Below are 23,723 nucleotides of genomic sequence, written 5' to 3'. Positions count from 1 at the left end.
TATGATCCTTCGGAATACCAGATACTTACTTCAACCAGTTCATACTTCCAATATGCTCAATGAACTCATGTCTCGAAAGTTTTATTCATGAACTTTCTTTCAACTGATCTCTACTAGTAATGCATGCACTTTTCGATAACCTACATCTACATGTGCGCACCAAAGTTAAACTTTCAAGCTACTTTACGCCATGGCCGAAACACCAAAACCAGAGTCCAACGCGTGGGAACTCTCATACATCACCACAAAAGAACACTCATTCAAACAGAACCCAAACCGGCCACGCACAAGCAATCGCCGTTTCAAAACGGCCAAGCAGCTTATAAGCGACGAAACGAAGTACCTCCAGACCAAAAAGTTGGCCTATGACACACCGACATACATTTCCATCCAAGCACCTCCGAGCTTGAAGCCACAGAAACATTACTGTGATATCACTGGTCTTGAGGGCAAGTACAAGTCACCAACAAATGCCTTGCGCTTCCACAATGTGGAGATTTACCAGGAAGTCATCCGACCAATGGCACCCGGACTCGACCAGGAGTATTTGAGTTTACGGGGAGCAAACGTTGTATTGAAGTGAAGATCATATGTGGTAAGCAATTTTAGGAATATACGGTTGAGCATTGGAATCTACAGGGAGAAGTAGAACCATGTAGAGTGTTGATTGAGCGAAAATACAGTAGCTGTCGTCAAGTGAGGCGATAGGACTGAGACACAAATTTCATCATGGCCATACGATGTGTTGTATTCTATAACCGTTCAAGGGTTCACACGCAGCATAAATGTGACATTGAGTAAGATTAAACTGTAACAAATCGGTCGAGTCGCCTTGTCGATGCGGTTTATCCGTCATTGTGCTATTCGCGTAGCCATCTGTTGTTCTTGCTTCCTTGACTGAGTCTATTCGGATTCATTGTGGAGCGTTCGCTGGGCACTCTCTAAAATGTCCGAGCCTTCGCTGCACATACATATCTTTCAGGATGACTGGAATACCTAGACCTTATCTACGGCAGAAACCTTCCAAGTCCTTATTTATTCCATTCTTCCACGATCTGTGCTATGTTCCTGTCAAAACGAGCAGATTGTAGTGCCTTTTCCGAGTTCTGTCCTTCCAAGTCAGCAAATGGGTTGCAGATTGCCTTGAGGTAACTTTTGTGGAGGTTGGAAAAGAGCGTTTTCAACGCAGCAGAAGGCGCATCGTCTCCACTTGTACCTACAACAATCTTCAAGCCATTGTTTGTCTCTAACCCGTAAACCGTGACATCGTCTTGAATAAACAAAAGAAGGACCCCGTCACTCTGCTGTTGCTCGCGCAAGTTAAGAGAAACAGGAGAGGCGAACACATCCACAGCCATATGCGAAAGAAAGTTGTACTTGAGGAACTTGTTTGCATTTTCAGTTTTCTTTAGTGGGTCTGCCGTCTCCATATCTGCATCAAACAGCTGGATATAAAGCGGCTTGTCGTCACGAGAAATGAGCGACACAAAGTGTATGGGCGCCATTCTATAACTCCAGATACTGCGCCAGGAAAAATTCCACTCGTTCAGATACTCGTCTGATAGTGCGCGCATTTCTCCGATTTTGTAGATTGTGCTATCATCACCAAATAAACCAAAACCATACCCGATACGAATGAGCGTGTCGCCGTCATCTCAGAAAGTCGACGACTTTCTTTCGAGCTTGTCAGAAATCTCGCAAGAACGTCTTAAAGAGAACCAACTGCGTCAGCGGAGTCTTCAAAGAGACATTGACCATTTACGTCTGTCTTCCACTTCCAAACCACAGAAGCCGAGCAGTCTCAGCCTGACCCCACGTTCCCATGGAATTAGAGAACTTTCATTCAATCGTTCTGCGAGAGATCTGTTTTACGAGAAATGGAAAGATAGCCAACCTGAGCAGGCACCAGAGTTACCGAAAAGAAGCAGTCCGAAACAAAAACCAACGAAACCGAACAAGCCTAGCATTTTTGCAGCCGAAATTGGGCGTGAGCCTTCACCAGAGCCGCAGGTGGTTGAAGAAAAGGTTACAATTGACCTCATTCGGCCTATTGCCAGGAAATCACCAGCCAAACCAGGGAAGCCCGAAACCAAACCAAAGTGGGTTTCTACAAGTACTGAAAAGCCCACATCATCTGGGACCGGACAGTTTTCTTTCAGTGCTCTCGAGGAGAGAATTAAGAAGTCCGGAGTTACGCAGAAGCTAGAGCTAGAAGACGATGCACCAAGCCTTCCTTCAAGAAATAAGGCAGTTGAATATCCTCCTAAACTTCCTTCGAGAGAGAAATTGGTCGAAACCCCGCCCAAACTTCCTTCAAGAGATAAAACACCCGATGCGCCTATGCTTCCTTTGAGGAAAAAGAGTTCTCAATCTCCTAACCCATCTGTTATGAACAGAAGCGACGAAGAACAAAATGATAATCTAGTCTCAAAGAAAGCTGCAACCATAACAGAGAAGCCTAAGATTCCAACGAAACCAAAAGCAAACTTGAAGACATACGAAGAAAAGGACACTGAAATGCTTAGACAGCGAATTAAGCAACTTTCTCCTTCTAAGAAGGTTCTCATTGAGGAAAAAGAAGATTTCACACCTGAAGACCATATCAAGAAGCTTTCGGAGTCACGCCGTATGAAGCCGGAAAAGCCCCTCAAACCACGGACGGTTGAAAAACCTGAAGCCCCAAAACCTGAAGCGTTATCTTTTCTTCTGAAATTGAAGCCGGCTAAACCTGCGCCTCCGAAACCCGAACCCAAACCAGAAGCTCTTCGCCGTTTTGAAACAATGAAAAAGCATGACACTGGAGAACCTCTAAAAACGAATTCTACTGACAAGAGTGGTTCAGGACTAGCCAAAAAACCAGCACCAGTCCCAATTAAGATGGGACAGGACACAATCAAAAGAGGTCAAACTTCGATTAAAGAAGTACCCAGCATAGCTAAGAAAGGACCTACAATCATCAAAAAAGGGCCAAACGAAAATAATAACGACAATGCGGTTTTCGGCTCACACGGTTTCAAAACGGAAACTGCTGACAGACTGGCCTCGGATTTGTCTTATACAAAACTCGACCCGAAAGCCAAGTTCCAAGCGCAATTATCAAGTATTCTCAGAGCTAATACAGACCCATCACTGAATGCCCCGAAAAAGTCTGAGGCTGCAGTCAGAAGATCAAATACTGACCCAGTAGAATCTCGGAAACTGCTTACCCATCCGAACAAGTCGAGGTCAAAGGGGCCGAAGCGGAGGCTACCAAAACAAAACATGAGCTCTACAACAAAGGTCGATAATATCAAGAAACACGAACCCATACTGCAAGTGACTAAACCACTCCCCAAACCCAACAAAAAAGCACCGCCACCGATCAAGGGCAAGAAACCAAATTTAGAAATCAAGCGGCGAGTGGTAAGTGGCGAGCTTTTCATTTAGCCAACATATCCTAGATTTTTGCATCTGGTGGTGTGTTGTTAAATGTGCAGGACCGGGCCTTTAAGTGCAAGACAAAAGTTGGTGAGCACAGTTGTTCAAAGTTCCCCAAAATGGATTCCGTGACACGCCATTTAACACAGGTCAAATCGTCTTTGGAAACTTCGATACATAACTTATATGCCAACATAGAGCACAAAGTTCCCGAAAATATCGATTTGGCGTTGAAGTCGTATGCCCACGCTTTGGCCAATACTTCAAAAGACGAAGCACTCAGTGACTTGGCTCTGTTGAAAATTACACCAGCCACGGTGACAATTTCTCTCACGACAGTAGCCATGGTTTTTTTCCTTAATAAATTGTTCAAATCTTCGCTGTCGGGTTCCAAACCGGCACCAACCAAGAAGAAAAAGAAGAAGCTCACGAAGACGCAAAAGGCCAACAAAGAGATCCAAGCGGTATTGGACTTTGTCGAGGAAACTTATGTTCCCCAGATCGAAGAATTTTTCGAGAAATATTCTACCATCTCTCCTGAGAATCGTGAGTACAAGTTCAAGTATTTTGAGGAGATGTTGTTGAAAGAGTTGATGAAGTTGGACGGTATCGACACCGCAGGAAACGATGTTTTGCGTGAGAACAGGAAAAAGGTAATTAAGTTTATCCAGCTGTACCAGAAGAAACTAGACCAGTTCAAAAGCGAAAATCCCTAGACAATAGTTAGATCAATACATGGGCATTTATTAGATAAGATACTACTATCATTTCTGCTTGGGAATACGCCGCACACCAAACTCGGGAATCAGAGTTGGTTCTTTCGGGAAAACTTCCGTCTTGAGTCTTTTTTTCTCGCCTAGCCACAAAGCATGCTTGGTGTGATCCAAAAGATCGTTCCCTGTTTGGGGATGGATCAACACTGATAAGTTGCCATGGTGCTGAACAAACCAGCTTAAAACTTTGGCGAAAACATCTACCCGGGCAATATCAGCCTCCCAAAAAAGATCATAATGGGGCCCAATTGCCTTCTCCGTGGGCAATTTTTTAACTATGATTGCCCCTTCTTTGGCGTAGCTTTCGAAATCCTCCAATAACTTGGTGCGAAGTGAATTCGACTCACTTCTGGTTGCATCATCGTAGTAGACATGGAAATCCCAATATTGCACGGGCTCGGTCCAAGTAAGACCTGAAACAATAGGAGTTGTAGCCTTTTCAGGGTGCTCCGGATCCAAATTGGTGAGGTACTCCATGGTGAAGTAGAGTGGTGGATCTGAGGTTTATATACTCCACACTTCACGCTTTTTTTCGCATGGCGCAATGGTGCCACACCAGATCCAGAGATAAGCTTAATGACGCGAAACAGACAAACAACCGAGAAAGAGAGGTATTTTGATTCTTTTTTTTCCTAATTTGAGTGGTGTGAATCGTGACTTGAGTTCTACTTGCGGTGCGAGTTTTCATAGTTGACAATTCGAAGACAGAGGCTACGTGAGACATGCAATGCGTACGAAATGTTGTGCCATTAAAGAAATTGTGACATTAAAAGAAAGATAAATATTGGGGTGGGGATTTAAATGCTATTGGAAATGGAACTATGGTTCTGCTTCTTCTGTCTTGGGCGCCTTTCTCTTTTTGCGCTTCTGAGATGCTTCAGCTACCAATTCTTCAAACATACGAGCCTCTTCATCTTCTAGTTCTGTTCTTGTGGTGGCCGCGAAAACATCACCAATTATCTTTAAACCCTTTGCTCTTGCTACTCTCTTTTCCAATGGAACTTCCTTATCGTAGAGTATCTGGTCACACACAGCACGCACTGTGCCCTGAATTTCGAATTTGGATCCTGACCATGCCGCAGCAAGAACTTTTCCGAGAAGGTATTTCTCCATCTCAGCCAATTCTTCTGGCGTATGCCTCTCTGGTTCCTTAGGTTCGTCCTTCTTCGTATCTTTAGTAGGCTCCTTATTGGTAGCGCCTTCGCTTTCTTTCAGTCCCTTCTGTTGTTCTTGTTCAGGCTTTGAGCTAGCGTCGCCTAGATGAGCCTTCTGTTCTTCTTGTTCTAGATGGACTTTCTTCAACTCTGCCTCTAGCTCGTCAACCTCCTTTTGGGCTCTTCGTCTTTCTGCTTCAGCTTTCTCAAGGTCACTTTCACCAGCACAATCGCCTTTGCTTTCTTCCTCTGCATCTTTGCGAGCGTGATACTCATTATCTTCTTGCATTTTGGTGTATTCTTCCATGGTCAGCTGTGCGTCTAACGCAGAACTAACAGTCTTGAACGTGTCTCTGATAACTCCACCTTTATCCTTCATAGACCACCATAATCCACCAATTCCGCCTAAGAAAGTCTGGCTCTTCAAAAGAATTTTCGCCTTGGTCTTGTAAATGGAACCTAGCGTGTGCAAGATATCCAAGCCAAAGCTTTCCATTTTCAAAGACTCTGCCTCATACTTGAGTTTCTGACGGAAGGACTCTGCAACATCGTCGGCCATGTCTGTTTCCGTAAATAAGGACAACTTTTCCACAAGTCTCTTGGCAAGCTCATTTCGAGTCTCAATCTTTTTGACTCTGCACTCTTCTTCAAACTTCTCGAGTTCCTCCTGTCGCCTGCGCTTCTCCGCTTCTTGGTGAGTTATTTTTTTACCATCAGCGTCTAAAACAGTGCTTCCATCTTCGAGATACAAGGTTGCCTTCAGAGCTTCTGAAGTCTCAGGATATGTTTCGGGATAGGTTTCGTCTGAAGCCTTTGCGTCAGTCTTCTTAGCATCAGTATCAGCATCGTCACCCATGCCTGAAAGCTCGGCCGTTTTGCTCATCTCTTGTAACAATGATAATTCGCCAATCCAATCTTTGAAAGCTTCGCCGCCAAAAATCATTGAAAAGAACTCCGTAGGATCTTCAAATCCCTCTGATGGGACAGACTCCTGTTTACCATACTTATCGTACTTTTCTCTTAGCCGGTCATCTGAAAGAACTTGGTATGCTTCGCCAATGGCCTGGAATTTGGCAATTGCCTCCGGGTCATCTGGGTTTTTATCAGGATGGAATTTGATAGCCGCTTTCCGATATGCCTTTTTGATGTCAAGGGCAGTTGAGGTGGAAGGGACACCCAAAATGTCATAATATGTCGTGTCGGCAACCATATTCCTCAGGTGATTATTGTGTAATATTCTTGTAGATGTATTTAGCTTCTGATATATGATTATAGGTGATAGTGCACACGACCCATCATTGCGAGAGGGAAAAGAATCGATAGAGAATACTGCTTGGACTACCAAAACCGAAGAATATCTACTTCCAAAATTCGGGAGATGCATTTCTACCTGTTATTTCACACCATAGAGATCTAAATCTTATGCATGTTGATTCCTAACTAGAGGTTCAGTAGGAAAGGACGCAAATACACTTTACTTCATACCTGACGTCGTGTAATCAATATATACATGAATTGGCTTAGGCCGAGTAGTACACCTTTCTCAAGTCCACCAACTTTTTACCTCTTCCTGCGGCCAAGTCTTCCAAAGAAGTTTGCTTAGTCAAAGCCTCGACAAAACCTTTGACCACGTTCATTGGATTTCTAGACTTGTACACTTTACCTCTCAAGTCCTTGATACCTGCAGCCTGACAGACTTCAAAAATGTTTGGGTTGACTCTCAAGCCGAAACCTGCTGGGGCTGACTTGATAAACAACTTGACAGCATGGAATTTGTAGTCAATGTCTCCGATGATGGTTCTGTTCTCGTATCTTGGGATGGGTCCCAAGTTCTTGATGGCATTCCAGTGTGCTTTATACAAGGCGGTTCTCATACCGTCTCTGGATTTTCCCTCGCCCAAACCAATCATTCCGTTCTTATCTCCCACAACAGTCAATGCGTAAAAGTTAGGGATTTTACCCTTTGAAGTCTGACACGAAACTCTCTTCATGACAATAGGACGCACGTACAATTTCTTCATGTACCATGGCTCCATTCCGGTCAACTTGTGCAATTGGTCGAAAAACTGATCATTTACTGCTGGTCCACCTTTGGTAGTGGTGGCAGCAGCTGTGTCGAATCTCAATTTCAAATCCGTTCTATCTGCGCCTTGAATCTGTGGAATTTCAGGGTATGGCGTGCGGTTGTTAGCCTGGTTCGGATAAAGTATAGCCTCTTCCCACTTTGGGTCGGACTTGGAGTAGTCCTCAACTGGGTTTGATGGAGCGACTTTGGAGATCTCGTGGCCTCCTCTTTTTTTCATCTCCAAGTACTCCTTTGGGTCCACAAGAGACTCTGTGATTTTGATGCTCTGCAAAAGTTCCGGCGAGTAGAACTTCGACAAAAAGTCAATGTGCTTGGTGACTTTTTTGTTTTCGTTTTGCAAAACAGCGCGCCCAGAAGAAAAGCACCTGCTGGCAGGGGCAAGACGGCTTAGCGTGGTTCTGAACATCTTGGAGTTTTTTTTTTCTCTGACTGTCCCAGAAACGTTTGATCGGACCCGCTTTTTCGTTTGGAACACTCTTTTTCTATAGATTTTTTTTTTCTCGCACACACAGTACGGCATGCAACACATTGTCTATGAGACGTTTACTCTATATTCGTCAGGTCTTTCATCTACTTGTAAACATTCTTAAATAACATCCTCTGAAGCAGAGACACGTGGACTATCGAGCTTAAGTTCGGTAAAGCTCTCTGCCGACGGAATCGACTCGGAAACAGGCGAAAACAGCGGCGTACTTCTCTCAGCTTCTTGTCTGGCCACTCTCAGTTGTAATTCGGCCAATTCGATTTGCAACTGCTTCAGTTCCTTTTCGAAGCGCTTGCCAAAAACTTCAATGTAGTACGTGGCGCCGTTGTACGCTGACCAGGAAAAGATAAAACTGACAAAGGTAGCACATACATGCTTATACCGAAACCAGATGGGACAAGGGAGCATGGTCAAAATCTGATAGCCAAATTGAATAAGCGTGAAGAGAGTCACTTGCATCCATGCATAAGGCTGTTTGTTGACGAGTCGACCCAAAAAACTCTTGCTATTCTTCTCCTTCAAGTATGTGAAAGAGGTGACGCGGCCTTTGGCAATTTGTTCTCTTCTGCGAACGGTGATAAAGTAATGATAGCCCACTTGCCATATTGTGTAATAGATAGATGTCCAGATAATGCCATTGACAAAATTCCAGTTTTCAACCTCGGCGATCGCCGGATACCTTTCTTGAATGTAGCTTTTTGGAGTCTGATGCACAAGGACAAACATCGTCACAGGAGGCATTACATGAATGATCGAACTTGTTGTCTTTTCAATGGAGTGCAACACCAACGAATTCCGCCATGTGATGACCGCAAACGAAAGGGTCCCCATAGTAAGCGAAAAGACTGATATGAAAAGTGACTTGGACCTGGGGAATACCCAGAGAAATAGCAATAGAAGAACGTTCACATAATAGCAAAGATCTGCCAAGTAGTACTGGAATCCGATCTTAAAGTATGTGTAGAAACGGATCGGCATAAGGAAACAAAACAAGACCGTGTGGAAAATTGGGAAGTACGTGGGGTACTTTCCTATGATATATCCGGCAGCAGCAATTAAAGATACAGCAAATGCATAAAATAACTTCTCTGTAGCCGAGCTTTGCAAACTGTTATGAACACGCTTATCGAAATTGGCCAATCGCCTATTCATCAGTTCCTGGAACTTTATGAGTTCTTGTTGCGTGAACTTTCTCGTTTTGAAGCTGGCCAGTCTGTCCTCTTTTAGCCGACGCAACGTTTCCTTGGTTTTATTCTTCATGCTGTTCAATCTTTTCTTGGTAGACGTATTCATCTGGTCAAACCCCGTACCAAAGTCGAATTCAGGGATTAACAATAGCTTGGATAGGTCGATAAACGAAACCGACAGCGTCGAATCGCTTCGGTTCAATGATGTCGACGCAACTGACATAGCATCACTTTCATCATCTTCTGCTTCTTCGACAGCACACAGCAAGTCGATGAGGTCTTGCTCAGATGCCGAGCTTCTCCTAAATGGTTCGTCAAACCGAGCTCTGCCCGTACTCTTTCCGACCACTTCCTCCCGAGAACTTCCAGACATGGGTTTTGATTGCTGAAGTTGATAAGTAAATGTGCAGAGGAACAGAAGACCTGTGATCTCAAATCAAACCGTAGCGGACAAGTTTATTCAGAGGCTAATTGCTAAAACAATCCTAGTCGTAGCAGTTCTCCGATATGTTGTGGTAATAAAAGGTGTTTGTTATCTCAAGTCTTATCAATTTGCACGTGGTTCCTGTAGGAGAGATCTACATAGGACACACCTAGTACTCACAAGTTTGTTCTGGTTCTGCCAGCTCAAGACAAATAGTATTAGACGATCAAATGTAATGATTTATTATTGCAATCAGATTGAGTAGCAACCAAGTTGGCAATTATGAGCCAAACTAGTCTTACTAGTCGTACTATGCAATATATACGAGTGAGAAGTTTATGAAGTAATCTATCTGTTTCATTGAAAAACAATTGACTGATCTTACGGTGGGTCTCTATCTTAGGCTACAATATTATTGTAGTAGTTTTCCCTTCTATAGCATTTTTCATCAATTGATAATCTTACCTTTCTCAGACAAAGTATCACTCTGCGAAGTTTAGCATGTATCGGAACCAAGAAGAGACGAGAGGGAAGCGCAAGAAATTGGGGAATAAACTAATTAGAAAGCGCAAATAGACTAGGTATGAATAAGAGAGAGTTATTTGAACTCGATTAGGATATATCCTATTTTGACGAGAAGAGGGTATAGGAGAACAGACTTCGGATTGAAATAAGAGTAAGACGAATGAAGGATAAAATAAAAGAGGAGAGTGCAATAACGGTAGATAATTGTTAAATGATTTCAGCTTGAAAATCATTCAACAAGTCTTCCGATTGGGCAAAATTTTTGCACCCATGGCTATGTGAAAAGATCTGGTACATGGAATTTTCACGATGCGCATCGCAACTTACTCCTCATCATGACTGAAACTATAGAGAGAAAGGAGTCGAAGAAGGAGAAGAGAGACAGAAAAAAGGAAAAGAAGGAGAAGAAAGATCGCAAGAGGAAGTTGGAAGATGAAAGCGATAATGTTAATGAGGACGATGAAGACAAGGAAGAAAACGAAGATTCCAAAACTTCAGATGAGCCAAATGCCGAAGAAGGTACAACCAACGAGTTGGAAATCGATTTGAGTGCACAAGTTCCATTGTCCAAAAAGCAGCAACGTCTTTTGAAGAAGGGAAAATTGGATTTGGAGAAAATTTCCAAAAAGCATCCAGCTCCTCGTCCAGCCAACGAAGAAGCAGAAGCAAAACCAGCCAGATCGGAGTTTGGTGTGTGGATCGGGAACTTGTCCTACGATACTTCGAAGGAAGATCTTGTTCGTTTCATCACCGCCAAGACTGCTTCATTTGGCGAAGAAGGAGATCATGTTCCTGTGGAAGAAAAAGACATCACTAGGGTCAATCTCCCCAAGAAAGAAAACAAAATCAAGGGTTTTGCCTACGTGGATCTTCCGTCCGCAAAGCATGTGGATAGTGTTGTCTCTTTGAGCGAGTCTGTATTGAATGGCAGAAAGCTTTTGATCAAAAATTCTAGCTCCTTTGAAGGCAGACCAGAGGCGGACTCCAAGAAGCCATTGCTGAAGAACCCTCCGCTGCGCATTTTATTCGTTGGAAACTTGTCGTTTGATACTACGGAGGATAATCTTGAAGAGCATTTCAGACATTGTGGTGATATTGTGAGAATCCGTATGGCCACTTTTGAAGACACAGGAAAGTGCAAAGGTTTTGCCTTCATCGACTTCAAGGATGAAAGTGGACCTACAGCGGCACTCAAGTCGAAGCTTGCGAAAAAGCTCATCAACAGACCTTTGAGATTGGAATACGGTGAAGACAGATCCAAGCGTAACCCTAAGAGATTCGCTGGGGAGGAAAGACCGGAAAGAGAAGAAAGAGAAGGCTCTGGAGCAGAACCGGCTGAAAGAGAAAGAGATAGCAGGGAAATGACACGGACCCCTCAAAGAGAGAGACCAGCAAGACCACCAAAAAGACAATATAATGACTACGAGCAGCCAGGTAAAAGAGTCAAATCTTCGATCGCTTTGGCGACAGCACAAAGAGCTTCTGCGGCCATTGTTCCATCCCAGGGAAAGAAGACAACCTTTGACTGAATAGGGTAATAGATGAATCGGAAAAGACATGCTTCAAGAGATTCCTAAGATCGGATAGTAGTTTTACGTTGGAAAGTAAAAGCAGCAGATTTGAAAGCACCAACCAAAATAGGCGATTCTTATCAATAATAGACATCAAGAGGACTAGTCACATTAGTCTATTGTTGATTTTTCCCACCGTTGAAATATACCGTATGCAATTATGCGGACATTAAATGGCACGATACAGAGACATGACCTGGGCGGGGAAAAAACTCCACAACGTATAATAATGTTGAAATTTTGAAAAAAGTGTGCACCAACGTCTAGAAAGTGGTAATTGTGGACACATTTAACATTACGGTGGCTGTTTTGTTCTGAAGGCGCAAAATCGGAATCAAGTCCGTGCAAAGAGACGTACGTGGAAAATGTGGGGGACGACGCAAATACAGACATAAATACGAAGCGAAGAAACCCCGGGAGAAACGGTAGGCCAACTTTAGTAATATCCGTATGCCCGGTTAGAACGCCCGAGACTCAGTCTAATATGAAGGAAGGCACCAAAAAGTGTAGGTGTCAGAATAACAACGTGATTACTGATGGTTAAAAAGATGCACAGAGGATAAAACTAGGTAAAGTGCATGTATGACCGTAAAAACCAAGTAAAGTGAGTAAAGTGGATTCCCATTTGGCAAACCAAAGCGAGTGCAATTGTGCTGGACAGGACAAGGTGAGACATGACTAACTACAGGTCGAATGCGACCAGAATCGCCAATCGCATGCCACATAGTATGACTAATATGCTCGATTGCAAAGTGATCAGAGGTGAGAAAATCAGAAGATTGTTCTATAGTAAGAAAAAACCAATTCGCTACAACACTCGAACAAACTGCGATGAGAAGGTACATCTGAGTCGAGCTGTAATGTGTAAAAAACCGTTGCCCTATTAATTTTGTTCAATGGATGTTCGGTAGATTTATACAATTGACACAATTTTATAGGCCACCTTGGTTTCAATTGTGGCCCATTGAGGCCTGAACTGAGTTATAACATTCGAATTGACTCGAAAGTGGTGACGCACAGTCATCTGGACTTACAAGTGCGATAAGCGGCTCCCTGCATTTATGCGCGTAAATCACCCCACTGTATTCTAACGCGAGATAGATGCAGCATGACCCGCGGAGGATGAACAGGCCGCCGGACTTAAGCGCATTCAACAGAGCCGCACAGCAACTGGAACAATGTAACTAGTCACCGAGAAGGCAAAAAGAGGCATTGACAAACTATAGTAAAACAAAGAAAGCAGGCAGTGTGTAAGCGGAAGTAGCGGAAAAGATAAAGCCCCCCAAAAAAGAAAGAAAGAAAGCCAGCGGAAGCGGTGCAGATTTGAGTCAATGTGGATGCCCACTCGCGTAAATGCGAAATGCAATTCCAAAGCATATCCGTCATCGAAAATCCTCCAACGGCGCCGCCTGCCGGACCCAAAACATATATAAGTGGGGCATTCGCGCAATTTGCATGGCCAACATGTTTTCTGTTTGCGAAGTGGTGACTCGCACGAAATGCTGGCCTCTGGTTGCGGGGCTAAGTCTTGCGCAGAGCAGCATTCGGCGCCTTCTCTCCAGCACGCGCTCTTCTCTTGCCTCAAGCGCTCTTGCGCGCTCCTACTCGACTGCACCAACCATTCCTTCGACCCAAAAGGCGGTGGTGTTTGATGCGCCGCGCGCCCCTCTAGTGTACAAGGATATTCCTGTGCCCACGCCCAAACCCAACGAATTGTTGATCCACGTCAAGTATTCGGGCGTCTGCCACACGGATTTGCACGCGTGGCGCGGCGACTGGGATTTCCCCGTCAAGTTTCCTTTGGTCGGTGGCCACGAGGGCGCAGGCGTCGTGGTGGGAATGGGCCATAACGTGGTTGGGTGGAAAATCGGCGACTACGCCGGCATCAAGTGGTTGAATGGCTCGTGCCAGCAGTGCGCCTTGTGTGAAACGGGCAACGAACCCAACTGTTCGCACGCGCTGCTTTCGGGCTACACGCACGACGGCTCCTTCCAGCAATACGCCACTGCGGACGCAATCCAGGCGGCGCAGATTCCGCCCGGAACAGACTTGGCCGCGGTCGCACCTATCTTGTGTGCGGGTATCACCGTGTACAAGGCGTTGAAGACTGCCAACGTCAAGGCAGGCGACTGGGTGGCCATTTCGGGCGCAGGCGGCGGATTGGGAACTTTGGCCGTGCAATATGCCAAGGCCATGGGCCTTATGGTGGCGGCTATCGATGGACCTAAAAAGGCAGACTTGGTGCGCGGCTTGGGCGCAGACAAGTTTATTGACTTCACCCTGACCGACGACTTGGTGGGCGCAGTGCGCGAAGCAACCGCAGGCGGCGCGCAAGGCGTAATTAACGTTTCTGTTTCGCCCAAGGCCATTGCCCAGTCGGTTGAATATGTCCGCCCAACAGGTACTGTCGTATTGGTTGGTTTGCCTCCAGGAGCCAAAGTCGAGTTGCCGGTTTTCAATGCCGTGCTCAAGTCCATCACAGTAGCTGGCTCTTATGTGGGAAACCGTGCCGACACGCGCGAGGCGCTTGACTTTTTCGCTCGCGGCTTGGTTCACTCGCCAATTAAAATGGCAGGCTTGTCTGAGTTGCCACGTATCTTTGAAGAGATGGAAAAAGGCGAGGTTATGGGTCGTTATGTAGTCGACACATCGTACTAAGTACCTAATGAACGTTTCTACAAATGCTCGTATCTTTACGATTTACTCCACACAATACAGGTGATGATTTACGAGCTCTTAAGAGAGTACCTTAATACACGACTTGGAGTATCAGGCTCCATCATCGATTTAAACATCGCAAACACTCTGTAAAGAAGTTTTAAAAATACATAGAATATAGAAACAATGTGCTAAAAAGGTCTCATGGACCGCAGAATAAAAAAAAATGTGAATGAATGAGCGGAAGCTACTCAGCCGCTTCAAGACGATTTCTGTTTTTGGAAAGATAGTTGCTAGCATCGTCCTCAGAAACCTCCATGTAATTTGGATCTCCCTTGTGGAGCTCATACTCTTCATCGGAAACTTCATCGTACAAAGAAATCATCTCGGCAGAAGAGTCGTCCCCATCGGCTTCTGGTACCTTGGAAGTATCGACAGGTGCTGGTTGAGCAGAAGTGTCGACCGGGCCTACCTTAGACTTTTCAGCAGAGTCATTTTTCGCCTCAGGCGCCGCAGTCTCTTTCTTTCCTTCAGGAACGACGCTTTTCGCTTGTGGCACAGAGCCTGCCTCCTTTGCTTTAGAAGCCGTGCCAGCTCCTTCCGATGCTGGAGCAGCATCTTCGTCTCCTCCAATGATGCTCTTCAATTTGCGTCTAAGACTTTTTCTGCGGCTCATACTGTTCGACCTTTCACCCGAGCTGCCGGAGGAAACGTTCTTGGCTCCACCTAAAGCAGAACCAGCAGAATTTGCGGCTCCTGCTCCGGCGGACCCAACAGCTCCAGCAGCACTACCTATAGCAGCTCCGCCCACGGCAGCTCCGCCCAAAATAGCACCAGTAGCTCCTTTAGATTTGTGTTCCTTTGACTTTTCCTCTGCCTCCTTCAATCTTGCGGCTTCTTCATTGATAAGTTTATCTTTCGCTTTCTTTTGCTCCTCATACTCCAACTGCAGCGCCTCGAGAGCAGCAAGGGCCTTTTCATGTTCAGCCTTTCTCTCAGCCTCTTTCTGTTCATCGGCCTCTTTTCTCTCAGCAGCCTCTCTTTCAAGTTGTGCTCTCTCCTGCTCCATTTTTTCCTTTTCAGCAATCAATCTCTGCTTCTCTTCCTCGATTTCCTGAAGAACACGCTCAGTTTCTGCAGTTTCCTTAGCTTCCACCCGCTTCTGTTCATGTTCTCTTCTCACCTTCTCAGCAATGTCCTGTTTCTCCTTCTCCCAAGACTGGAATTTCTCTTTAGCTTCGGACAACCTGTTCATACGGTGAGGCTTGTCTGATTTCAAAGACGTCAACTTGGTAGCTAAGGCACCTACAGCAGCACCAATAACCCCCACTTCAGCAAGTAAAGCTGCGTGTTTAGCCTTTTTGTCGCTAACACCTTTTTCCACAGTGGCAATTTTTTTGTTCAAATCGTCCTTGGTGGCCAAGTTCTTAGAGAGCAGTTCCAGTTCGGTTGCATGTTTCTCCTTCAATGAATTCAAAACTTGAGTACGCTCTTCTAACTGTTTGGTCAATTCTTCAATTTCATTCGAAAGCTCAGAATTTTTGTTATCCAAATCAGCCTTCTTTTCATGCAAGTCCTCGATTTCCTTCGTAGTTGTTTCTTGTCCCGTCTTGGCATCTTCCAATTCCTGTTTCTTTGTCGCTTCTAACTCATCGTGGTTCTTGATCAATGTTTCCTTGTCAATAGCATGTTGCTCAACAGCCTTTCTCTCACGTTCTTCATATTCCGCAGTGGCAGTCTCAATTTCTTGTTTCGTAGTAGTCTTGAAAGTCTCTGCTGCTGTGACGGCAGCAGCACTTTCAGCAGCCACACCAGCAAGTTGGTTTTCAATATCCTTGTCGAATTTGGACCTGAGTTTACCTATCTTGGTCAAATGTTTGCCAAATGCTTTTTCGAGCTTTCCCTGGTGCAGGGCGACTTTTGAGTCCAAGTTTCTCTTTTCCAAGATGGCATCTTCCTGACGGCTCTTTTCCACCTCATCGTTGATGTTCTGGATCACAGGTGCAATGCGCTTGGCCGCAATATCCAACAACTGTTGCTGGGTCAAAAACATGCCTGCTCCCAAATCAATGCGTTTGTTAGGATCATCCAAGCTTTTGGACACAGAACCAATAGCTGTGGCGTTCAAAGCTTGGTACCTGTTTAACAAATTGGGCTTGTCCTGCAAGCTGTCCAACACTGCCTGGTTGGGATTCTCAACCGGCTCGTATTTGGCTCCAGGCTGTGTAACAAGCTCAATGGGGTTCTCTTTGACCTGTTTCTCAATTTCGTCATCACCTTCCAATTTTTCAGAATCCTCGATTGGCTTCTCAGACTCCTGGTCGGCAACCTCTTTGGAATCCTGTTCAGCAGGTTTGGAGTCGTCAGCAGGTTCAGAGTCCTCGGCGTCAAGAGGTTTTGACTCGTCAACAATGGCTTCAGCTGGTACTTCAGGCTCAATCTCCTTTGTCTCTGTGACTTCGGATGTGCCTTCGGCTGGATTCTCTTCATCTTTTACCTCATTCTCAACAGCTGTTTCACTTCCTTCGACATTTCCAGCCTCAGCATTCTCAGGCTCAGCATCAGCAAGTGTTTCCTTCTTAACATCGGCCAATGGCTTCTCAGACTCAGCGTCATCCAAAGGCTTTTCAGATTCAGTGTCTGTTTCTTTATCATCATGTTCCTTTGCTTCAACTTCGTTTTCATCCTCTCCATTTTCTGCTGCCTCGGCTTCTTCCTTTTCCTTGTTTTCCTTTTCCTTTTCCTTTCTCTCCTTCTCTTCCTTTTCTTTCTGCGCAGCTTCCTTCTCAGCTAGCTTCTTCCTCTCTTCTTCTTGCAAAACCTGGTGAGTGGTGTACTTTTTTGGCACGCTCAATTTCGAAACGGAATTGTTGTCCTTGAATTCAGCAATGACATTCTTTCTGCCTTCGTTGGAGCGGAAAGGTGACGTCCAAGTAGAAGAAGAAGTCAACTTCTTCAACCGACTGGACCCCTTGGGTGGAGAAATTGTTTCCAGCATTGATGTTTTAAGTTTCACGAGTGGTCTTTGAGAATTAGGTGTCTCCCACAAATGCTATAATCAAACTAGGAAAACTTTATGGTCACACCAGCAAGTCAATTATCGCAAGCGAGGGGGTGGGAAGCAGACCCTCGGAAATGGCCCACATTGGCGATTGTAGTCATGTGTACAAGTGATATATGCCGTATGTCCGAGGGTACTGTTATCCACTTCGGCTTCTTTAGGAAAAAGGAATGCACACAAGCGGAAATTCTCATGCATAGAAAATATGGCATTGTTCGCGAAGTGCAAAAAAATGGACGAGTCCGGAGTCGAACCGGAGACCTTTCCCATGCTAAGGGAACGCGCTACCAACTACGCCACACGCCCGTTGTAGAAGTGGTCCCTAGCAGGATCGAACTGCTGATCTTGGCGTTATTAGCACCACGCCTTAACCAACTGGGCCAAGGGACCGTTTCTGAACGAAATTTTTGCCCAGAAAATATGATGTGGCTGTTTTTGTGCTCTGTATCCACATCATTTGAATGAGGAATACCTTTTGCTCTATGTTGTCACATTACACATTGTGCCTGATAGAGGTCAGAAAATTGATTAATTCCCCCCGCTTTGACATAGAATTCTTTCCTACTTTACGTCGCAGCAACTAAGATTAAGCTCCTTCTCCCCATGATCTTCCATACGTCACTTGTATATGCAAACTTCCAACTCTAATACGCTGTAGTTGCATAAAAGGTTCTGTAAAAAATTCCAATTTCCTTCCTTATTCCAAACTGGACTTTACTGTTCTGAATTTTTTTTCTTTTCAATGCCATGTCCATTGTGCTTCGCCTATTTCTTTCTCCATGCGTGCCCCACTAGAAACGGAGATTTCCCGAGATGTTTGTTTGAAACCCGCAGCTTTATGAACAGGAATGATGTGGCACCAAAAAAATATCCCCGTTCCATTATTGGACACGCGGAGAGTACAGTACAATAGTCTAATACCATATTCGGCTTGGAATGCATGGAACCCCCGGGGCGTCTGGTTTGACTTACACTTTTGTGGGCTTAATTTCACAACAGCCCACTTGCTCTTCAGATTAAGAATGGCGATTTTTCGGCTAGTCTTTGTCAAAAAAATAGAAGAATAGGTACAAGCGACCATGTCAGTGCGACTTCGACACTACGCAATTAAGAAACCGTTTATTAGTGAAAGAATGTCGTGCAAGTGCAGTGTATCAAGCCCGTTTGCATTTCCGTATTTTCTTATCTCTCTTGTCCCTAAAATTCCTCCGTTTCGTATCATTGGTAATATCTGGAAACTCTCTCTCTTACGAGGCGCCCAAACTTATTCCGGGTGCTCATGACCAAGCGGCCTGCATCTGAATATACGCGCGGAATAGTACATGCTTGATTTATCAATCGTACTAGAGGCTGAATTGTAACAAAAGAAAAGATTCTTTCCAACAGAACACACACCTCCCAACAAGAGCAATCTCACCCATTTCCCAAGTATTGGCTGCCTTTTCCCACCCATTCAATTGCAAAACCGTCTGCCGCGCGATATACGCCCCCAATAAGATTCGGCTAAAGTTGTGTTCCTTGTTTCTTCAGATTTTCACCCATCTCATCTTTAGGCCCATTCCATTCAACACATAGGCCAAAGCTCTATTGCGGATTTAAAGCGCATAGAATGTCTCTAGACGCTCAGCAGTGTTAATTTTGTCAAAAAAAAAATCCGACTGCCTAAATGTCCACCTTTCGGCCCGCTTCCAGTGCCTGCCACATGTTGCAGTTGCCTCCAACAGAGAAGGATGAGCGGCTCAATTTGAATGTCCGAACAGGTTCTGCGTCGGTTCTATATAACTCATTTGTTTTCACCTTTGGCGGAATCACTGTCCCCTTGGATCTTTCCGACAATGTCTCCATTGAAAACATCCGTGCCATGTTTTCCCAGAATGTTGTTGGTAGCAGAATGAAAAGCCTAAGCCGTTGCGTGTCGGGTGAACTATTTTGCCTTGATTTGATCAACAAATCATGGGCCAGAATTGATGTTCCACTTGACGCCCCTCGCCCCAAGCCTCGCATGTTTCACGAATTGGCACTGGGTAGAGGCTGTATCTACTTATTTGGAGGTCTTTCCGTTTCCGAAACTGCAGACGCTGATGATGCTCCATCTGATCTCGTGCCAATGAATGATCTCTGGGAGTTCAACTTGGAACAACGCTCCTGGATTCTTCTTCACGACGGCACAAACCCGCAAAATAAGTTTTCCATCCCCAGCCCCCGCTTCTGCCACAAAATGACCATGATAGAAAGACTCCCGTGTCCTAAAAGCAGAGATCATCCCGGGATTATCATTGCAGGCGGTTTGGACAGCGATTCGAAACCGTTATATGCAAATGCAATTTTCGATTTGGTAGAGAAATCCTACCTCGAAACAGAATCTCCATTGATGTTCCGTGCAACTTCGGGCGATAAGGAGAAGGACTCCGAGACAGGTCTCGATCAGTTCTGCGCTACGGACGTGAACCATAATGTCAATGTGAATTATCTTAACAGCATCATTGTGGATTTCCTGGAAGAAGTCCATCTGCATCGCCATAACAAAGACCACACTCACAGCCTAAAGCTGACTCTGGGGCATGATAGGAGTACAAGTCCACAGCTGCCTGAAGCGTCTCAAGGATCGCATTCTAAAGAACAAGAATCTGTCCTCATATACTCGCCGGTATACGAGCCGGAGGCGGATTCGATTTTAAACCCGCTTCTATCATTTAAAATTGGAACTAGCTTCTGCAATGGCAAGGTGCTCAATTTGCAAAAGTATAAGAGTTCAGAGGAAAAGCTATCTTTCCAAATTCAGCGGCAAACCATACCTTTGCGGTTGCGATACCCTACAGGCGGATTATTTGGACACAACTTAGTGATTACGGGATTTCTACCTGATGACTTCGACATTTCCATTTTCATATTCAACAAAACTACTGGAATATGGTCGCGTTTGAATGTGGTGTGTAACCACGAGTACGGCACCCACCGCTTTTGGGGTGGATTTGTCTGGTCATCGCATCATAAGGTGGTCTTATTGGGCAATTATGCTACTTCAAAAACAACTAGTAGTGTGAGGTACTTTTCATCGTTAATTACTGTCAGCTTGCCCGTCACGAATATCCTTGCCTCCTTCGAGTTAGCGAATGAAAAAACGCATTCTGTCTATCTAAATAAGGTTGTGGAATCTTTGGATGAAGCATTGTCAACCAGCCTGTCATGCGATGATGAAACAAGTTCGTCTGTACTGCAGTCAAGTGACCAGGATGCCGAAGAGCTTTCTGCGTTTCGCCTTGGACGCAAATTCTCTACCATGTCCCGAAAGAGTGACGGCAAGGCACCGCAAAACGCATTGTCGTTTTCGGACTACATCCACTACGCAGCACCGAAGGCGAAGTTCACAAAAGTACGGTCCGTTTTTCCGGCAGCAGCTATTACATTGGGACGTAACGCCTTTGATAGATATGGTGACATGATCTCGGACTTTGAGTTGATTTCTGCTAGCGGTGATCGTATTCCCGTATGTTTAGCCATATTAGTTGATCGCTGGGGAGCGTATTTTATCCGTTTACTTTCGAGAGCGTATGTTCAGGCCATAGACCATTTTGAGAATGAACAGGTCCGAAGCCCAAGTGTACAAGGTTTGCGGTCGTCGAAAAGCAGCGGAACAAGCAGTATCGTGTCCAAAGGAAAATCAGGCAGCAATGCTTCCGACGACACACTGCCCGAAAAGACGGAGAATACACACCTTACCATGCAGATACCCAAGCCGACCCAAAAGGAAACGCCCCATTTTCGGCTTCCTTTTCAAGACTCTGGCTCTATCTCACCACAACATTCCCGTGAGAGCTCTGTGCCTTTAGTGTCAGTGGACCCACACCGGAAGAACTCTGTGACGCTGATCACATCCGAACCATCGTTGTTGACCTCGCACTTCCTGGATATCCCACCACAGCTACCTGTGCCCAATGAACCTACTCCGCCAGTTCCGGCCACGCCTGCGTCATACCGTACGTCGTCTAGGAAAAACTCTTCTGATGCTCACTCACCACGTACTTCTTTGATACACACATTGACAGCTCTTCGCAACATACCTTCGAATGCTAACAAGTCGCCGCGTGCTTCGCCGTTCGCTTCACCGCGTGGTCTGATGTCTCACGAACCCCATTCATTTCCTGAGCCTCTTACACGGCGGCAAAGCGACCCATCGGATCCAAACGGTGAACTGTTGCCCAAAGATGACACTCAGACGCATCCTGCCCTGGAGAGGTTGAGCCCACAAAAGAGTACCGACAAGCAAAATAGTATGGATCTGCAGAATGATAATGATCCATATGGAAATACCAACCCTCCAGGATCGCTGAAAACCACACATGCTTTGCTCAACTTCGAACACATTGATCCAGCCACGTTTCAGATGGAACCGTCGTTGATACCTCGGAAAATGTATGTTCCATTTGGTACCGAGTCGCTTAAAGCCTTTGCTGAGTATTTATACACGGGTCAGGTTGGCAATAGATGGGCACTTCATCCATGTGCACTCGACTGTTTGCTTATGGCCCGCTTCTTTGAAATTCCCCACCTTTACGATCTACTCTGCGAAGTGCTCTACGGCATCATTGGTCGTAAAGAAGCACATCTCGTGCGGCAGGGCCGCCGATTCAAGGAAAGGTATACGGAGTTGGCAAAACAAGGTGTTGTCCCAGAAAGAACCAGCTTTCCAATGGATGCGTACGAAGGTTTGATGAATACCGTGGATGATGGATATTTGGACATCGCGCTTCTTCGTAAGTCATCTAGTCTTTATGTACGGTCTGATGAGGACGAAAGAAAAGTGAAACCGGAGAAACGCGTGGATGATTGCGCAGAGGAAAGCCATGAGTTTGGAAAATCCGAGTCTGAGAAGCCTGCCACGGACGCAAGCAACAAGGAAGCTGCTGTGAAGGCAGATCCTACTAGCCCTGACAGCCCTCTCCATAAAGAGAGCCCACATAGCAGCGATAATGAATGGGGCTTTCTGACACCGCTCTCGGAATTCCGTGAACGCCGCTCTGGCCCAAGAGTGCGCTCGGTATTCGACCGTGTGAACTCTGCTCCTCTTTCCGACTACTACGATGATGACGACAAGGAAGGTTCGGCTTACACTACTATTGAGCAGTTGGTTTCTGCTAGCGCCCCAGCTCCCAGCAGTCTGGTCATTGACATGATATACGAGTCTGCATCGCTTTGTCTGGATATGAAGTTGATGTTACGTGCCTTAAACACTCGTTTCATGCAGCAAGCGCTTGAACGTACGGAGGAAGAATTCAAACAGCAAGAAACTCCTCTGGCAACCACCCTGGAGCAGGCTTCTTCTCCTGAAGGCCACGCCACACCACGACTTTCAGTAGCATCGACCATTGTGCTTTCTGGGCCTAGTACTCCAATCGATCCACCTAGGGCGATGCTGCAGACACTGGGTGGGCTAGGTTCGGTTCGTTCAGGATCTGTGGAGGCACGTAGTGCGTCGCAGCCTGAAATCAGCCGCAGTCCGCTGGCGTTCAAACTTACACCGCACAAGAAATCAGAGGTGGAAAGTAATAAGGATGTGGATCGCCGGATAGCGCAGATGATCAAGCTTGACGAGAAAATCAAGCAGAAGTTGGCCAAGCGTGAAAGAGCGCAGCTGAAGAAGAGACCAGATGACGATGTGCTTCTGCTCCAGGGTGATTCATCGCGGCCTGGACTTTTGCGCAAATTCACTCGTACAAAACAGTCAGCAGACATGGAGATGTCGAGGTCTGTTGGACTTTCGCGTACAGAGCTGAGCACAAGCTTGACACTGGGCCTGAGCCGTACTTCGAAAAAGGGTTTTTTTGGGCTCCGGAAAAAGGGGCGCAACTAAGGAGTCGGATCGATAATCATCGCAATTACTTAGGAGATGGACGCACAGTCCGTAATAAAGTTACTTGATTTTTACTAAAAACAAAAGATAATGAATCATCTGTAGGTTTAGCCTCAATTGTGGGAGAGTGAAGAGAGTTTAAGGGACGTTGCGATAACGAAGACGTATTCTTCCATTCGGCGTTTTAGGTCTTGAATATCTAAACAACACAATTCGAATATCCGTTTAGATCTCTAGTAATTGAACCTGTCTACGAACCAAGCAACTACTTGTTGGTTCATGCATATATACGAGCCAGACCATTTTAGCATTCATGCCTCAAGGGCAATGTAAATACTCGTAAACTAGCACTTCCTAGCGTGTTTTTTTTTTTTAACATGGTAACGTTGGCTTCCTTGCCGTCCATGATTATTAGAGAAAATACATCTTGAAGGTTCACCAAGCTTGTTTTCCAAGTACTGTGCTTCGCCATGTGGTCAGCCAACTTTTCTCTGGTTCCCTTGAAACCGTTTGTAGCCTCAGTATAACCAAT

At 45.4% G+C, this 23,723-nt stretch overlaps 12 protein-coding genes and 2 non-coding genes across 14 annotated transcripts; 6 read left to right on the top strand and 8 right to left on the bottom strand. All coding sequences in view use genetic code 12, as the record gives it.

Moving 5' to 3' along the window:
* Positions 1–190: 190 nt before the first annotated feature.
* On the top strand, positions 191–583 carry FOB63_000237 (uncharacterized protein; the record flags this gene model as incomplete). Its single annotated transcript, XM_002619027.2, has 1 exon — positions 191–583. One exon carries the CDS (start codon positions 191–193, stop codon positions 581–583), a length of 393 nt encoding a protein of 130 aa, XP_002619073.1.
* A 448-nt stretch (positions 584–1,031) lies between these two features.
* Positions 1,032–1,574, bottom strand: FOB63_000236 (uncharacterized protein; the record flags this gene model as incomplete). The annotated part of the gene is made up of 1 exon (XM_002619026.2): positions 1,032–1,574. One exon carries the CDS (start codon positions 1,572–1,574, stop codon positions 1,032–1,034), a length of 543 nt encoding a protein of 180 aa, XP_002619072.1.
* Positions 1,575–1,635: 61 nt separating this feature from the next.
* Positions 1,636–3,426, top strand: FOB63_000235 (uncharacterized protein; the record flags this gene model as incomplete). The annotated part of the gene is made up of 1 exon (XM_002619025.2): positions 1,636–3,426. The coding sequence occupies one exon, from the start codon at positions 1,636–1,638 to the stop codon at positions 3,424–3,426; it is 1,791 nt and encodes a 596-aa protein (XP_002619071.2).
* Positions 3,427–3,536: 110 nt separating this feature from the next.
* SNL1 (Snl1p) lies at positions 3,537–4,133 on the top strand (the record flags this gene model as incomplete). The annotated part of the gene is made up of 1 exon (XM_002619024.2): positions 3,537–4,133. The coding sequence occupies one exon, from the start codon at positions 3,537–3,539 to the stop codon at positions 4,131–4,133; it is 597 nt and encodes a 198-aa protein (XP_002619070.1).
* A 48-nt stretch (positions 4,134–4,181) lies between these two features.
* Positions 4,182–4,667, bottom strand: FOB63_000233 (uncharacterized protein; the record flags this gene model as incomplete). The annotated part of the gene is made up of 1 exon (XM_002619023.2): positions 4,182–4,667. One exon carries the CDS (start codon positions 4,665–4,667, stop codon positions 4,182–4,184), a length of 486 nt encoding a protein of 161 aa, XP_002619069.2.
* A 342-nt stretch (positions 4,668–5,009) lies between these two features.
* On the bottom strand, positions 5,010–6,728 carry DJP1 (Djp1p; the record flags this gene model as incomplete). Its single annotated transcript, XM_002619022.2, has 1 exon — positions 5,010–6,728. The coding sequence occupies one exon, from the start codon at positions 6,726–6,728 to the stop codon at positions 5,010–5,012; it is 1,719 nt and encodes a 572-aa protein (XP_002619068.2).
* A 136-nt stretch (positions 6,729–6,864) lies between these two features.
* Positions 6,865–7,959, bottom strand: FOB63_000231 (mitochondrial 37S ribosomal protein uS5m; the record flags this gene model as incomplete). The annotated part of the gene is made up of 1 exon (XM_002619021.2): positions 6,865–7,959. One exon carries the CDS (start codon positions 7,957–7,959, stop codon positions 6,865–6,867), a length of 1,095 nt encoding a protein of 364 aa, XP_002619067.2.
* Positions 7,960–8,016: 57 nt separating this feature from the next.
* On the bottom strand, positions 8,017–9,474 carry FOB63_000230 (glycerophosphocholine acyltransferase; the record flags this gene model as incomplete). The annotated part of the gene is made up of 1 exon (XM_002619020.2): positions 8,017–9,474. One exon carries the CDS (start codon positions 9,472–9,474, stop codon positions 8,017–8,019), a length of 1,458 nt encoding a protein of 485 aa, XP_002619066.1.
* A 911-nt stretch (positions 9,475–10,385) lies between these two features.
* On the top strand, positions 10,386–11,579 carry NOP13 (Nop13p; the record flags this gene model as incomplete). Its single annotated transcript, XM_002619019.2, has 1 exon — positions 10,386–11,579. One exon carries the CDS (start codon positions 10,386–10,388, stop codon positions 11,577–11,579), a length of 1,194 nt encoding a protein of 397 aa, XP_002619065.2.
* Positions 11,580–12,974: 1,395 nt separating this feature from the next.
* Positions 12,975–14,279, top strand: FOB63_000228 (zinc-dependent alcohol dehydrogenase; the record flags this gene model as incomplete). The annotated part of the gene is made up of 1 exon (XM_002619018.2): positions 12,975–14,279. The coding sequence occupies one exon, from the start codon at positions 12,975–12,977 to the stop codon at positions 14,277–14,279; it is 1,305 nt and encodes a 434-aa protein (XP_002619064.2).
* A 247-nt stretch (positions 14,280–14,526) lies between these two features.
* Positions 14,527–17,277, bottom strand: SLK19 (Slk19p; the record flags this gene model as incomplete). Its single annotated transcript, XM_002619016.2, has 1 exon — positions 14,527–17,277. The coding sequence occupies one exon, from the start codon at positions 17,275–17,277 to the stop codon at positions 14,527–14,529; it is 2,751 nt and encodes a 916-aa protein (XP_002619062.2).
* A 296-nt stretch (positions 17,278–17,573) lies between these two features.
* On the bottom strand, positions 17,574–17,646 carry FOB63_005487. The gene has a single exon. It is a non-coding gene; the product is annotated as a tRNA-Ala (tRNA).
* Positions 17,647–17,656: 10 nt separating this feature from the next.
* Positions 17,657–17,730, bottom strand: FOB63_005486. The gene has a single exon. It is a non-coding gene; the product is annotated as a tRNA-Ile (tRNA).
* Positions 17,731–19,006: 1,276 nt separating this feature from the next.
* On the top strand, positions 19,007–23,191 carry MDS3 (Mds3p; the record flags this gene model as incomplete). Its single annotated transcript, XM_002619014.2, has 1 exon — positions 19,007–23,191. The coding sequence occupies one exon, from the start codon at positions 19,007–19,009 to the stop codon at positions 23,189–23,191; it is 4,185 nt and encodes a 1,394-aa protein (XP_002619060.2).
* Between the last annotated feature and the right edge of the window lie 532 nt (positions 23,192–23,723).

The sequence above is a fragment of the Clavispora lusitaniae genome (assembly GCF_014636115.1).
Source record: "Clavispora lusitaniae strain FDAARGOS_655 chromosome Unknown tig00000003_pilon, whole genome shotgun sequence".
Classification (NCBI taxonomy): Eukaryota; Fungi; Ascomycota; class Pichiomycetes; order Serinales; family Metschnikowiaceae; genus Clavispora; species Clavispora lusitaniae.
The sequence above is the reverse complement of the archived record's forward strand: the minus strand, read 5'-3'. Positions and strand labels throughout refer to the sequence as shown.